Source organism: Pelophylax lessonae, assembly GCF_965119305.1.
Source record: "Pelophylax lessonae genome assembly, chromosome: 3".
NCBI lineage: Eukaryota > Metazoa > Chordata > Amphibia > Anura > Ranidae > Pelophylax > Pelophylax lessonae.
In genome coordinates this window covers 537,924,494-537,940,513 of record NC_138770.1, presented here as the reverse complement: position 1 = coordinate 537,940,513, position 16,020 = coordinate 537,924,494, and the positions used below count along the sequence as shown (strand labels likewise).

The window sequence follows — 16,020 nt, the reverse complement described above, 5'->3', positions numbered from 1 at the left end:
CCGCCTGGTCACGCCCCGATGCGTTTCGTGATTTCCACTTCTTCCCCGGGAGCGTGACCACGGCGGCTTGGCGGTAACCTTAAATACCCATGCCCATCAACCCACAGGGCGGGGCCAGGGTTGACATCATCGGCCATTGGTGGTTGCTCAGGTGTGTCGACCAATCACAGACTAGATTTACAGGATCACTTCCTCTCAATTCACTAATCTCTATGGTACATTACCCTATAACCCGGAAGTAGGGTGGTGCCGAGGTTCACACCATCGGTTATTGGTGGATGCCTGTAGAATACTGGCCAATAGCAGGCTAAGACAGCACAGTAACCCTCCATCTCGCCACTATTCACTACAATGGGCCGTCCTACGACCCGGAAGTATAGCACACAGGAAGTTAATTGCACCCTTATGCTGAAAGCAAAAAGAAACCAACCACTCAACCACCAATAGACCGATAGTATCCATACAAAATCGCTAGTGTATATACATACTTAAAACGCTGTAAATTACATCACTTTCCATTGGTAGTGACGATCGTGTTCTGACCAATCATAGTGATTCAGCTTTACGCCCAATCAGCTAAAACTTCCTCCTTAATTAACATATGACCCGGAACAATAATAGCACGGATTCCCGGCCGGATGTAAGGTCGCCATGACCCGGAAGAATAATAACATAGAGTCCCGGCCGGATGTATGGGCTCCACCCACCAGGAAGACCAAGAAGTTATTTATGTGTACTCAGTACACTATGAACAACAGCGCCATCTACCAATGGAAGTGTAACAATGAAAGGAAAATTTGTATGGAAGTTTAATCCATATACCAAAAATAACATAATAATAAACAAAAACATGTCACACCAGAAAAAAGAACACGAATCTATTGGAAACTAATAGGCAAAACTAAATATGTAAATAAGTAAAATCATTAAAATATTTTAAAATATTTTTAAAATATTTAAAATAACCCTAAGCCCATAACCAACGCTAGACAGCATGAGTCACAAGCCTAGGGACATTTGTGTGTGCGGACACTTTGGGGGATCACGGTCCTCCCAACGCACATCATCCAAAGATGAAAGATCAAATAACAAAAAAGATCAAGTATAAAATAATATAATATAGAGTTGGAAACTAAAATCAATGATCACTAATAAAACAATTTAAATCCAACTCTATATTTAATCCTACAGGGCTCAAAGATTGGGTCTGGAATATCCATTTTGTTTCGCACTTTGATAATTCCCTAACCCAATTGGCACCCCTCCACGGGGGTGTCACCCGCTCGACACCCCAGAATTGTAATAAAAAGAAAAGAGAAGGCGCCTGGCCCTTTAAATAAAAGATTGTTGAACCTGCTGCCCTTTTAATTGTAATAAAACAATAAATAGGTATATATCATAGGTAAAAAGGCGCTGGTAATCTTAATATATCACGTGTTATAAAAATTAATAGGTGATTTAAAGTGTAATATATGTGATTAAAAATTGCTACAAATATATATATAATCTACTATTGGTGCAATTAGCAAAGAAAAGTGCATACCAGTGCAATTTCAATTCAGAAGTGTTTGTGCTTCTCAAAGTAAATTAATCCACAAAGGTGTGGATCAGTGAACCAATAAATAGATATATAAAGAATTCCATACAAAAATCACATAAGAATATATAAAAATATAAATATATAAATGTGCTCCAAGTAGTGTTTAAAAATCCAGGCAATAGCATGCAATCAAAATTGTGCTTGGTGGATTCTTATTAATCCCTTCACAGTGCTCCAGGTGCTGGGATGTGACAACCGTCAATTAAGAAGTGCTTGTGCTTCTCAAAGTAAATTAATCCACAAAGGTGTGGATCAGTGAACCAATAAATAAATATATAAAGAATTCCATACAAAAATCACATAAGGATATATAAAAAAATCACATAAGAATATATAAAAAAGTATAAATATATAAATGTGCTCCAAGTAGTGTTTAAAAGTCCAAGCAATAGCATGCAATCAAAATTGTGCTTGGTGAATTCTTATTAATCCATTCACAGTGCTCCAGGTGCTGGGATGTGACAACCGTGGCCTCTTACCAGCTAGCAGCAGGTCACAAGGACCCCCAACGCCTGTGATCCCTTTATTGGGTGGATCAGACCTCTCCTCGATTGCTTGGATCTCTGGCTCCTATATTACTCGAGTTGGACCATGTAGTCCCCCCATACACATAAAGATATAGAAGAACAAATAGCCTCCAATAGTGAAATACTGTTTTATTCTCCAAAAAACATACACTATAAGGTGACAATTAGCCTCTTACTTTTTGTTGTGCCCTCCTGGCACTGGGCAATTCGGCAGTACAAAATCGTTTTTTTGGGTCTTAGGAAGATATTCTCCGGGGATCTGCAGCACCCTGTATCTCCTTTCCCCCTTTCTTTGTATTGCAGCGGTGGATGTGTATCCCAGCCTCTGTTCCGAATGCCTCTGAGGCATTCGGAACAGAGGCTGGGATACACATCCACCGCTGCAATACAAAGAAAGGGGGAAAGGAGATACAGGGTGCTGCAGATCCCCGGAGAATATCTTCCTAAGACCCAAAAAAACGATTTTGTACTGCCGAATTGCCCAGTGCCAGGAGGGCACAACAAAAAGTAAGAGGCTAATTGTCACCTTATAGTGTATGTTTTTTGGAGAATAAAACAGTATTTCACTATTGGAGGCTATTTGTTCTTCTATATCTTTATGTGTATGGGGGGACTACATGGTCCAACTCGAGTAATATAGGAGCCAGAGATCCAAGCAATCGAGGAGAGGTCTGATCCACCCAATAAAGGGATCACAGGCGTTGGGGGTCCTTGTGACCTGCTGCTAGCTGGTAAGAGGCCACGGTTGTCACATCCCAGCACCTGGAGCACTGTGAATGGATTAATAAGAATTCACCAAGCACAATTTTGATTGCATGCTATTGCTTGGACTTTTAAACACTACTTGGAGCACATTTATATATTTATACTTTTTTATATATTCTTATGTGATTTTTTTATATATCCTTATGTGATTTTTGTATGGAATTCTTTATATATTTATTTATTGGTTCACTGATCCACACCTTTGTGGATTAATTTACTTTGAGAAGCACAAGCACTTCTTAATTGACGGTTGTCACATCCCAGCACCTGGAGCACTGTGAAGGGATTAATAAGAATCCACCAAGCACAATTTTGATTGCATGCTATTGCCTGGATTTTTAAACACTACTTGGAGCACATTTATATATTTATATTTTTATATATTCTTATGTGATTTTTGTATGGAATTCTTTATATATCTATTTATTGGTTCACTGATCCACACCTTTGTGGATTAATTTACTTTGAGAAGCACAAACACTTCTGAATTGAAATTGCACTGGTATGCACTTTTCTTTGCTAATTGCACCAATAGTAGATTATATATATATTTGTAGCAATTTTTAATCACATATATTACACTTTAAATCACCTATTAATTTTTATAACACGTGATATATTAAGATTACCAGCGCCTTTTTACCTATGATATATACCCCAGAATTGTAAGCAACTGGGGTCCCGTTGGTGATGTGAACGGAAATGGGCTGGGACACTGTGCTCTGTTTTGCCCTTAATAATATTGCTGATGTGCTCCCCAACTCTAATTGTCAAAGTGCGTTTAGTTCGTCCTATATAAATGATTTTGCAGGGACACATTAAAGCATACACCACATGCGTGGTATCACATGTGATGAAATGCCTAATGTCGAAACTCTTGTCAATTGCTGCAACATAAAAGGACTCACGTCTCCTCTGATTTTGGGGGGTATACGAACATGACTTACATCTCCCACATTTGTGAAACCCTCGTCTACCCGGAAAGAAGGAAGTATCCGGGGGATTAAGGATCTTCTTCACCACCCTGTCCCCAAAGCTCGGGGCCCTACGGTAAATGAAGGATGGAACATCGGGCAACACAGGTCCCAATACTGCATCCATCTGCAAGATGTTCCAATGGGTTTTGAAGATGGCTTCTACTTTTTTGTGGTCCTCACAGTAATCAGACAAAAAACTCCATTGTTTATCGTCAGATCCATTTGTGGGTCTCGTCACGTTCTGCAAGCATGCAGCTCGAGGGATATCCAGAATATTTTCAATCTCTTTCTCAAGACATTGTTCGTCATATCCCTTTTGGATAAACCTCTCCTTAAGAACATTGGTTTGGGCGATATAGTCTTCTTCAAGTGTACAGTTCCGTCGTACTCGCATGAACTGGCCACGCGGTATATTACGCAGCCAGTTCGGGTGATGTCCACTTTGAATAGACAGGTAACTGTTTCTATCTGTAGACTTGAAGAAGACAGACGTAGTTAGTCTGCCCGAACATTAAAAATATTGCTACATATGTCTTTACTAATATTTTAGTATATTACCATATGTCTTTTGCTGACATTCATTTTTTTTTTGTAATGCAAATAAAAACTTTAGAATTAAAAAAAAAAAATGATCTGCTCTGGGTGCAAAATACAATAGATGCACCACTTTCTGACCATGTTTGGTAGAATATTCCTTCAATGCCATGTTTCTCCACTTGAAGACACTATGCCTCAGGAATTGGAAATGCATTTTTCAGTTGGCAATAATGCTTTCTGTTGAGTGAGCTGTTTATACTAAACTCCTTTTAACCTCTGCTTGGTTTGTATATATCATTCTCTCTCTGCATACCCTTGCTTCATCTAGCATTGCCTTGTTATTTTGTACACTGGTTTCTCATTTGCATTTAGTTTTGCTGCATGTATATTTATGAGAAAGATTGTATTTCTTTCTGTCTGTATATATTTTAATTAAATAGCTTCATACCCCTTTGTTTTTCTTTTAGCGTAAGCTAAGAAATATCCAATATCTATTGGAGATGTTGGAATCATTACTTTCTACTCCTGCTTCTAAGTTTATATATTTTAATCATTTTGGAAGCCAGAAAGCAATGGGTTGACATAAAAGGGAAAATACAAAAATGTTCTACTTATTTTCCTTCTTAAAAGGCCAACCTAAGAAAAAAGAACACTCCTGCAGCGAGCTCCTGTGCAATGCAAGAGTAATTGCTTGTTTTCTATATGGGAGAGAATTAGGGCATAAATACTTACCTTACGCCTTACTCTAGCAAGGTCCCTTCAGCTCTGTGACCAGTCCCCTGCAGTCTGCTCTATAAGATGTTAATGGCTCCAGTGGCACCCCAGAGCTTTCGGCAAGTAGGAGAGCATAGGAGATGGCCACAACTTAGGGGGAGCACACAACTTATGACCCCCTAAGTAACACCTCTCTGCTAGGATCACCGCAACTCTTTTCTATAGAGCTTCATCTTGTTTTATTGGTTCCATGGTATGTATGTGAGCCACTCAGGCTACTAGAAAGTGTAGTCATGTGCCTGCTGCTATGAGTGCTGACTGGGAAAGAGCTCCAGGCAATGAGAGATAAGAGCAGAAGATTCCGAGAGCCGCACATCAGAACAAGACCCTGCTGTGTGTGGACTAGTGGCAGTCTTAACCTGGAACCCTGTCAAGCTACGCCCCCAATGAGTTTCACTCCACCCACTGGAGAAGATTCCGAGAGCCGCACATCAGAACAAGACCCTGCTGTGTGTGGACTAGTGGCAGTCTTAACCTGGAACCCTGTCAAGCTATGCCCCCAATGAGTTTCACTCCACCCACTGGAGCTTACTCATGGGGATACAACTTAGGAGGAGCAAACAACTCATGACCCCCTAAGTAGCACCTCTTTGCTAGGATAACTGCAACTCTTTTCCATAGAGCATCATTTTGTTTTATTGGTTTACCTGTCTTAAAATACAGTGACAGTTTGGAAATGAGCTGATGGGACGTTATTGGGTTACTTTTCACGAAAAATTTGTGAAAAATATAGCTGGTAGATGACTATACAGAAATAAATGTTAGTTTCTTGCAATATGCAAGATAAAGATAAAACATTGTAGATGAGTGCTTGTAAATTACTGCCAGATGTCTGCAAATGCACCTATATCTCCATTTGTAATCATCCATAAGCATCAGGATTAAAAAAATAAAAAAAAGATAAATGCTATAATCCATGCACATTACCAAACACTTGCATGGTTTCTATTAGAGGAAAAAGAACATGACAAATCCTATCATACGTTCAATTACATATAAAGCATTGTTGTTTACATGTACGTTAACTAGCAATGGATTGGGGATTTTATAAAAGTTCTACCCTACCACGAGAGAAGATGTAAAAAGCTAGATCATTACAAGTTTAAAGTATATTTAAATCCAAGAACAAAAAATGTATATATTTTAGCTTACGAAAAAAAAAAAAGGAGTATTTAGTGGCGTTAGGGGAGCAGGCAAGGCAAGAATAGATATAAAATAAAAGTTGTAAATATACAATGGGTCTGAAATCAGTACCCAGACGATAATGGTGGTAAAAATTAAAATGGTTATGCGTAAGATTAAAACATAATCGTTGTTAAATCACTATCTAAAGATAATGGTTGTAAAAGGAATTAGAAAACAAAAGACATGTCAACAGGTGTCCATAACAAAATGTTCAATTAGCCCATGCTGACTGCAAGCTCAGAATCAACAGCCGCCGGCTGTCAGAGTTGAAGAGGCTCTGTGAGACAAAGAAATCTGCTGGGTTTTTTTTCCCTGCTATATTTTAGCCGACAAATCCTTTGATGTAGTGGCTGCATTCGTTTTCTTTTTTAAGGCTTTTTTTTACGTTTTCCATAAGTGTTGCTCTTGCCAGAAATCCATTGTCTTAAAGCTTCCTGTGCACTGGGTAGAAAGCTAAAACATTGTTATCAGCTGCCCCATCAATCTCCTTTGAACTTCAAAACAAATTTCCTCTACCTAATGGAGATAAGGAGAGGGGAGCCTAGGGTGAAAATGCTGCTTCTCCATGGATATTGTACAGTGTGTCACCATAGGCGTAAGGCATTTCCAGGGACTGTCCCCGATGTGAAACAAAGTCCTTTTGTCCCTCCTTCCTCCTCATTTGTCCCTCATTTTGGTCTGATCTATATAGTTTGGTTTAAAATTCACTTTTTTACCTTTCAAACAGTGTTTCCCAGTGCTAAAGCTTTCATCCATTTTCTAAATTGCTGCATTTGTAAATTTCCAAAGCCAGTATAAAGGAAGGACAGAGGTCCTAGCCCATCACCACTTTAACAAAAAAAAAAGTTTTAGATGGTGTTCACTCACATACTATATACATACAAATATGAGTTGATGGCCGTGTTGTGTGTTATGTTTCAAGTTCTTGGAGCAGAAAATTAAAGAATGCTATTAGGACACAGTGACAAAACCTATTTTTCTGATGTTGATTTTTGTTCCAGTTGTTCTTTGAGCCTTGGTGTCTAATTAGTCAGCTGTTTAATTAGACCATAATTAGGAGAAGAGGCCAGGGCTAACAAACTTTGGAGGATGGATGGATATCTTATCAAAAATCATATGGGGGACAGTAGAAAAGGCAAACTGCTGACAGAGTAGAGTTTTGGCTATTTCTCACCGCTGGTACAAATACAGTAGGAATAAATCTGAATACAAATTAGGTATAAATTATAAAGAATTGTATAGTCACAGATCCATTGCATAGAAAGTACAAAAAACAAAATTACCTGGAATGTGAGGACAACTCACTAAAATCTCCAATGCTTCCATCAGCTGTGTGGTAACTGTGGACATAATAAAGGTTTTCATGGTCATTATCTGGCATTGCATCGTCTGAAGAGTTATTCCACGGAACCATCTGTTCTGCTATATGGTGTGATCTGCTGCTTGTATGAAGTACTGAAGCCATAGCTTGTGAGGGCATGCTGCATGGTGCTGTATCAATCCCACTGTCTGTCGAGGCTCCTTTGATATAAGTTAAGCCAAGTAATTCAGGGTCCATGAGGTCTCCAGAACAGTATGACTTCTCATCACTATTGCTAGATGCACTGCTGGAAAGTGTATTACTGCTTGAATGGGTCAAACAACTACGATCTGTAATCTGTAATTTACATACAAAAATTCAATATATGTAGCTACCAGAAATACATTTGCAGTATAGTAAATTTCAATATACCTTTAAAATTCACAACTAAATACATTTTCTAATTACATTTTGCGTGTGAAACTTTAGAAATATTATTTGAAACACTTTGTTTATTTGCATCTAAAGCTTTCACAAGAAGGGCCATTTTTATCAAGCTGGCCCAGTAGGGTTTATTTACTAAAACTTGGGAGTGCAAAATCTGGTGTGGCTGTGCATGGTAGCCAATAACCGTTAACTTCAGCTTGTTCAATTAAACTTGGACAAAAAGAAACTAAAAGCTGATTGGTTTCTTTGCACAGCTGCAGCAGATATTACACTCTCCAGTTTTAGTAAATCAACCCCGGTGCCTTTCATCATCATTATTTTATGAGTATCAAATGTTCTCCAAGTACAGGCGGTCCCCAGGTTACAACAAGATAGGGACTGTAGGTTTGTTCTTAAATTGAATTTGTTTGTAAGTCGGAACAGGTACATTTTTTAAGTTTAGCTCCAGCCAAAAGAATAATTTTTACGTTTTCAGAATAGCATAGGGAAGGGTTAACACCCCTGTAACATTTGTTTTGCTGTCTGTCCCCCTGTTCAGAAGATTTCACCTCACTTTCTTTCCCTATGACAACTGGATTTTGAAAATTTTGGATTGTTGTGGAAACAAGGATTGGTTATAAAGCTTCAGTGGAGACATCTTTTTCCCATGAGAACTCTTACAGGAGTGAATTTCCCTTCCTAGGGCTAGATTTCTCCTCACTTCCTGTTGTCTCCCTCCACTTGTAAGTAGGAGTCGTTTGTAAGTCGGATGTTTGTAATCCGGGGACCGCCTGTACTCTGCTTGCTGGTCTATCCAAAGTATCCATGAAAGTAAGGATGGCTACCACAATATTGTCAATATTTAAATCATATATATTTTAGATGGTTTTGAATATTAACTTGCATATTAACTTTTATCAAAAACAAAATGTTGTCAGGAGAGCAATAAAGTTGCCTACAAAAATGCCAACCAAGTTAAAAGGCACAGGAGGCTCCTCTGTCAGATACCCTTCTGCAATGTTAATATAGCATGAAAGTAATTACATTTAGATTTGGATACAGCACTGAAAGATAAGACAGGTTTTACCCTGCTATAGAAATTAGAATGTATTACTGAGTGACAATAACCGCAAATGTTGTACAGTGGCTGGACAGTGTAGATATAATGTAATCTCTTTTGCAGCTCCAGATGTCTGATGATACTTGCTGGCATATGCAGCTGCAAAAAAAAGTTGCACTGTTATATCCACCCCTATATCTGACAGTCTGAGTCTCATTTAGTTCCAGGTTACAACCCATAATAACCCATAAGGAAATGTCCTGGCCTGAGTTGCACCAGAATGACAGATTCCCAACCACAATTTAAATTATTTTTAAATTCAATTTCCTTTTTTAGATTATTCTTTTCATATGTAGTTACATTTTTATATATATATTTTGGTACTGATGTGGTGGTTGGGCTGCTCACAGCAGAAGATAGGCACATCTGCCATTATTTGTTAATTACGGGCAAGGCACTTGAGGCATAGCTGTAGGGAGAAAACCTATGGCCCAGTGCTCAAGGAAATATTGCATATTGCATATTGATATTTTGTCTTTTCATGGCATACACCCAACAGTTTTTCATATATTTCCCAAGCTCTTGTTAACTTAAAATCTAAAGAGGTCAAAAAAGAGCTAATGTGTCAGAGCAGCAATTCACCTCTCCCTGTCTATTTCTTAGCTCATTCCAGTTCCATGTCCATGAAATTCTTTTAAAAGACTGGTGCCCACAGCTGAACTGTATACCCAAGACAAAAGTGTGTTAATACTTTGTTCAGGGCAAATTATGTCTCCCTTGAGTGTTTGCCTATTTTAATATAAAAGTGTGTTGTTATTCTTTGAAGCTAAAGACTAGTACTGCACGATGTTGTCTATGACCTACAAGTAAACTTAAATGTTTTTCTCACACTGACTTTCAAAATTCTACCTAGGTATACCTTCTATACATATTCTTAGTTCCCAAACTTTTCCACATTGAAAATCATTTGCTATTTTTCCATTGCATTTAATTGAGCTAGTAGGTCATCTTATGTGGATTGTACAGTTCTAAGTGACCTTTGGCTATTCATTGCATAAGTACATTTTCTTTTTATTTCTCTTATGTTCCCTTAGTTTATCATACTGTATCATATTTTTTTCAGCCACTCAATATTTTTTATGTAATTATGCTGCTATTAATTTTTGATAGAGCTACCGATTTAAATGTTAAAATTGTTTTTTTATTTGTAATTATACTTATCCATCTAATAGTTTTTATTTGACAGAAGTTGTGAATTTTATGTAACCCGTAAGTTATCTTTTTGTAAACAATTTGTATAAGTTATGAAAAGTTATGATATTTATCCAATGTATAGTTTTTGTAGGGCTGATGCAAAAAGGCATTAAAACCATCGTCTATCCAATGGCTGACACCCTTCAACATTCACCTACATGTGCCTATTGGTGCCAATAGATGTGGTTTGTCATGCTAATGATATAGTACTCTCACATAGAAACAAAGTGTGCCAATCATTATCTTTACCTCTGTCCTAATGATGTCCATGATTGTGCTAAGGATGATTTTATTATGGGGATGAACACATAAACGGTATATGTTATATGTATATAAAGTATAGCACTTCGGGGTTAAAGGAAATGTAATGCAGGTACAAGTGACAGCTGCATCCACCAAAATACACTTACATTGCAATAAACATTTTTCTTCTTCCTTTGCATGCCATCAGAAGTGCACCATGCACTAATAAAACTAATAAAACCACAGAGGCTACAAGTAATACATCAAATTTACTTTTTTACCCTTTGAAGCCCAGCTCTGGGTGGTGCCCAATCATCACCCACAAGAATCCTGTAACATGAGGCCTTCAGGGTTCCACTCTTGGAATGACACTCCACAGTTTTTTTCCCCTCTAAAAACCTCCAAAGGTAACCCAGCCTGCAACCATAAGCCCGCAGCTAAGGATCTCACATCCCCAATATGTACAGTAATGTTCCAGGGGAAGTTCTCATTGGTCATGAATAATGCATTGCCCATACTGGTGCATATCTTTACTAGATAGTTCAAAGAAGCAAGATTCTGTTGTGCAGCCACTCACAACAGGTGGTGGCACAACAGCTTGGTAATTTAGCACAAAAATAGTTACAATAAAGTCCTTAAAGAGAGAAGGTGTGCTGGGAGAGACTTGTGCCCTGGCCTACTGGGGTAAGTCTAGGCATCCCCAAGCATGGGGCAATGGAGGGGAAGCATCTGTATATCACTAGGTTACATCTTTTCTGGCCATAGGCTAGCTTTTACCATAGAGTGGACTGGTCAGGCTTCACCCTCCTAGTCTTTTATATCCCTTCTGTGGCAAGGAAAACGCCCGGCAACCTGGTAGTGGGATGACATAATAAAGAGCTGTCCATGAACACTGAAGACAGTGGCGCCTAATAGGGACCTGTGGATCTGCATTGACAATACGTCTGCATGTCCCTACAGTATTTTCTTGTAATGTGTGTTCTTCAATAAAATAGCTTTGCAACGGAGCATTGATTGCTTTGGGCCCTAAGCTCAGTTTGTCTCTTGGACCAGAAGTTTCTAGTCTTCCCCTGAGCAATATGTAAATTGTAATTACCAATAACAAAAAAGGAGTCATTAGATTATTCTATCTAATTGTCATTGTTCAAAAAATCCTCCGCATCTTAGTAAATAAGAGAAAAATTATGCCTATGAAACCCATGGTTGCTGAAGTGGGTCTTTCAGGTATAGTACACAAGATTTAGACCTGGGCCTAAAAATGTAAATAAAAAATATCTCTCTAGAGAAGAACTAAGGATATCTGTCTTGAATTTACCTTAAGGTTGTTAACCTGCAATGATCTAGATTTTTATCTTTATTGAAAGACAATGCATATAAAAACATGCTCATGTACAAATATACATTAAAGGATTTTCATGAAAGCTGAACAATCTTGTGTGTTTGCTTGCACAATATCAATAGTGTTACTATTTATATATCATAACCTATAAACCTTACCCTCAATTTCATCAAGAGCACTAAATGGAATATCCAAACTTGCCCTTAGCTATAGGAAAGAAGATAAAAGAAGTAGCGTAAGCAATTCTAAACAATAAAGGGACTGCTTCAATCCACAATATCTTTGCAGTGTGCAGCCCTAGGTAGCCAAAGTGTTTCATGTTTAGTTTTTACAGCAAAAAGAGAATTTTTTTTTCATACATTCAATCCAATCAAGAAGCATTAAAGTATATATATACATACATACCCGGGCAGAATTTATGATTTCTTGGCCAATTTTCAGAGAATATGAATGATAACACACTAAAACCTTTCTTTCACTCATGGTTAGTGTTTGGCTGAAGCAATTTATTATCAATAAACTGTGTTTACTCTTTTTAAATCATGACAACAGAAACTACCCAAATTACCCTGATCAAAAGTTTACATACCCTGGTGAATTTGGCCTGATAACATTCACACAAGTTGACACAAAGGGGTTTGAATGGCTATTAACCACTTGCCGACGGCTCACAGTATATTTACTGCGGCAGTCAGCCCCTCACAGGCAGAGCGACGTAGGTCTACGTCGCTAGCCTGTGAGGGTCTCAGGGACCCCCCCACGCGTGTGACCGGCGGACCCGATCATCCGCCGGTCACTCGCGATCGTCGGTAGAGAGGGAGAAAGGCAGGCAGCTAATGTAAACAAGCCGCCTGTCATTCTCCCCGTGTATAAATGATGATCATACGGTTCTACTATGTAGAACCGTTGATCACTGTTCATACATCTCAAGCCACAGCCAATCACAGTTAGAATCACGCCCCTAGGGACACACATAGCCCCTCCCTCTCAAAAAAAGTTAACCCCTTCACTGCCAGTGTAATTTTACAGTAACAGTGCATATTTATAGCACTGATTACTGTAGAAATGTCACTGGTAACCCAAAAAGTGTCAAAAATGTCAGTCAAGGGTCTGATCTGTCCGCCGCAATGTCGCAGTACCGCAAAAAAAAAAAAAACGCAGATCGCCGCCATTACGCGTTAAAAAAAAAAAACAACAAAAATGACAAAAATGTTTCCCTTTGTTAGTAAACTCGATAACTTTTGCGCAAACCAATCAAAATACGCTTTTTGCGATTTTTTTTACCAAACATATGTAGCATAAAACAAATTGTCCGAAAATGTTAAAAAATTTTGATTTTTACTTTTTTTTGGGGGGGAATTTCATATAAAAAAATGTGAAAAATATTGTTATTTTTGCAAAATTGACGCTCTTTTTTTGTTTATAGCGCATGATCAAAAAATCGCACAGGTGATCAAATACCACCAAAAGAAAGCTCTGTTTGTGGGAAAAAAAAGGACGCCAAATTCGTTTAGGTACAGCGTCGCACGACCGCGCAATTGTCCGTTAAAGTCACGCAGTGCTGAATCGCAAAATAGGCCCTGGTCAGGAAGGGTGTAAAATCTTCCGGGGCTTAAGGGGTTAAAGGTAACCATCCTCACCTGTGGTCTGTTTGCTTGTAATTAGTGTGTGTGTATAAAAGGTCAATGAGTTTCTGGACTCCTGACAGACCCTTGCATCTTTCATCCAGTGTTGCACTGACGTTTCTGGATTCTGAGTCATGGGGAAAGCAAAAGAATTGTTAAAGAATCTGCCTGCAGTAAAAGGTAGTTGAACTGTATAAAACAGGAAAGGGATATAAAAAGATGTCCAAGGAATTGAGAATGCAAATCCGCAGTGTTCAAACTCTAATCAAAAAGTGGAAAATGAGGGGTTCTGTTGAAACCAAACCACGGTCAGGTAGACCAACTAAAATTTCAGCCAGAACTGCCAGGAAAATTGTTCGGATGCAAAGAAAAACCCACAAATAACTTCAGGTGAAATACAGGACTCTCTGAAAACATGCGGTGTGGCTGTTTCAAGATGCACAATAAGGAGGCACTTGAAGAAAGATGGGCTGCATGGTCAAGTCGCCAAAAGGAAGCCATTACTACCCAAATGCCACAAAGTATCCCACTTACAATACGCCAAACAGCACAGAGACAAGCCTCAAACCTTCTGGCACAAAGTCATTTGGAGTGATAAGGCCAAAATTTAGCTTTTTGGCCACAACCATAAACGCTACATTTGGGGAGGAGTCAACAGGGCCTATGATGAAAGGTACACCATTCCTACTGTTAAACACAGAGGTGGATCGCTGATGTTTTGGGGATGTGTGAGTTACAAAAGGTACAGGAAATTTAGTCAGAATTTATGGCAAGATGAATGCAGAATGTTATCAAAGGTTACTGGAGGAAAATTTGCATGCATCAGCCCGGAAGCTGCGCATGAGACATACTTGGACATTCCAACATGACTATGATTCTAAACACAAGGCCAAGTCGACCTGTCATTGGCTACAGCAGAATAAAGTGAAGGTTCTGGAGTGGCCATCTCAGTCTCCTGACCTCAATATCATTGAGCCACTCTGGGGAGATCTCAAACGTGCAGTTCATGCAAGAATTTACAGGAACTGGAGGCTTTTGCCAGGAAAAAATGGGCAGCTTTACCATCTGAGAAGAGCCTCATCCACAAATACCACAAAAGACTTTAAGCTGTCATTGATGTTAAAGGGGGGGCAATACACGGTATTAAGAACTGGGGTATGTAAACTTTTGATCAGGGTCATTTGGGTAGTTTCTGTTGTTATTATGATTTAAAAAGATTAAAAACAGTTGATTGATAATAAATGGCGTCAGCCAAACACTAAGCATGAGTGAAAGAAAAGTTTTTGTGTTATTCATATTTTCTGAAAAATGGCCAAGAAATCATAAATTCTGCCAGGGTATGTAAACTTATGAGCACAACTTTATATATATAATTTTAGTCCTACTGGGGAGAGATACAGTCTTAGCTGCTTACCTCTATGTAAGTGTGTTTTGCATTGTATCCAATAAATCTACTTATGCTTATTAAAATATGGATTTCCCCCTTGTTTTCCACATACATGGTGAACTGGTTACGTGAGAAGAGGTGTCATTCTTGTCCCACCAGATGATCACCTTGAGTTACCTTAAAGGCACAGTGATTATTTGTTACAGATGAGCGCACATTTTAGCCAGACACATTGGTGGAAGATTGAAGTGGGCACTTCACAAGTGTTGGTGTATTTTTAAAAAATTGAAAAGCAGCACTATTAAGATAAAGTCCAAAGGTATTAGGACTTTATTTTAATAGCCCTGCTTTTCAATTTTTTTACTGTTTTTATGTTTTATCCTACATATGTGCAGCAGCTGTTATTTATTTAATTGTTCTAATAGACCCAAGTGCAGCCTATTGCTTCACATGTTGGTGTATTTTTCACATTTTCATTTTTTCACTTATTTTAGTCACTTCACGGATACTTTTTAATGTTTTTATTTGATGAGGTTTATTTTTCCCTTTTTCCCCCCCATTTTCTTTATGCTTTTTCACTTGCACTGTGACAATATTACACTATATTGTTTTTTCCTTTTTATATACTATGTGGCGAGGAAATTATTTTTAAACACAAGATCAGTGAGGCTGGATAAGGATCCAAAAAAGGATTTCTGCAAGCATTTGGAAAAAAATTTTGGAGGTTGCTTAGACTTTTCTATACACTGAGTTTATGCTCTTGTTGCCTTATGAGGAGTTTATGTGTAATCTCCATTACTGTGTTGTCTGATGAGGAGTTATGTATAAATCTCCATTAGTAATTGTAAATAGATATAAACGTACAAAGTATTGATTTCAGACTCATATTTGCTATATGACTGTAGATGTGTAATTTGTGTAAGCCAGACGGACCGACTTAAGTAATCAATGGCAAACAAATCCATTTGAAATGCATGCCTGAGCTACCAGGGGGCACCTGCTATTTACACTTAAACACATA

At 38.3% G+C, this 16,020-nt stretch overlaps 1 protein-coding gene across 3 annotated transcripts in view; it reads right to left on the bottom strand.

Moving 5' to 3' along the window:
* The window catches only part of SIPA1L2 (signal induced proliferation associated 1 like 2), a 601,890-nt gene that overhangs the window by 286,918 nt on the left and 298,952 nt on the right, over positions 1-16,020 (bottom strand). For all 3 annotated transcript variants that reach the window (XM_082249126.1, XM_082249125.1, XM_082249127.1), the window contains one exon: positions 7,649-8,022. In XM_082249126.1, the coding sequence (XP_082105252.1) occupies positions 7,649-8,022 (374 nt within the window). The remainder of the gene's footprint in view (positions 1-7,648; positions 8,023-16,020) is intronic.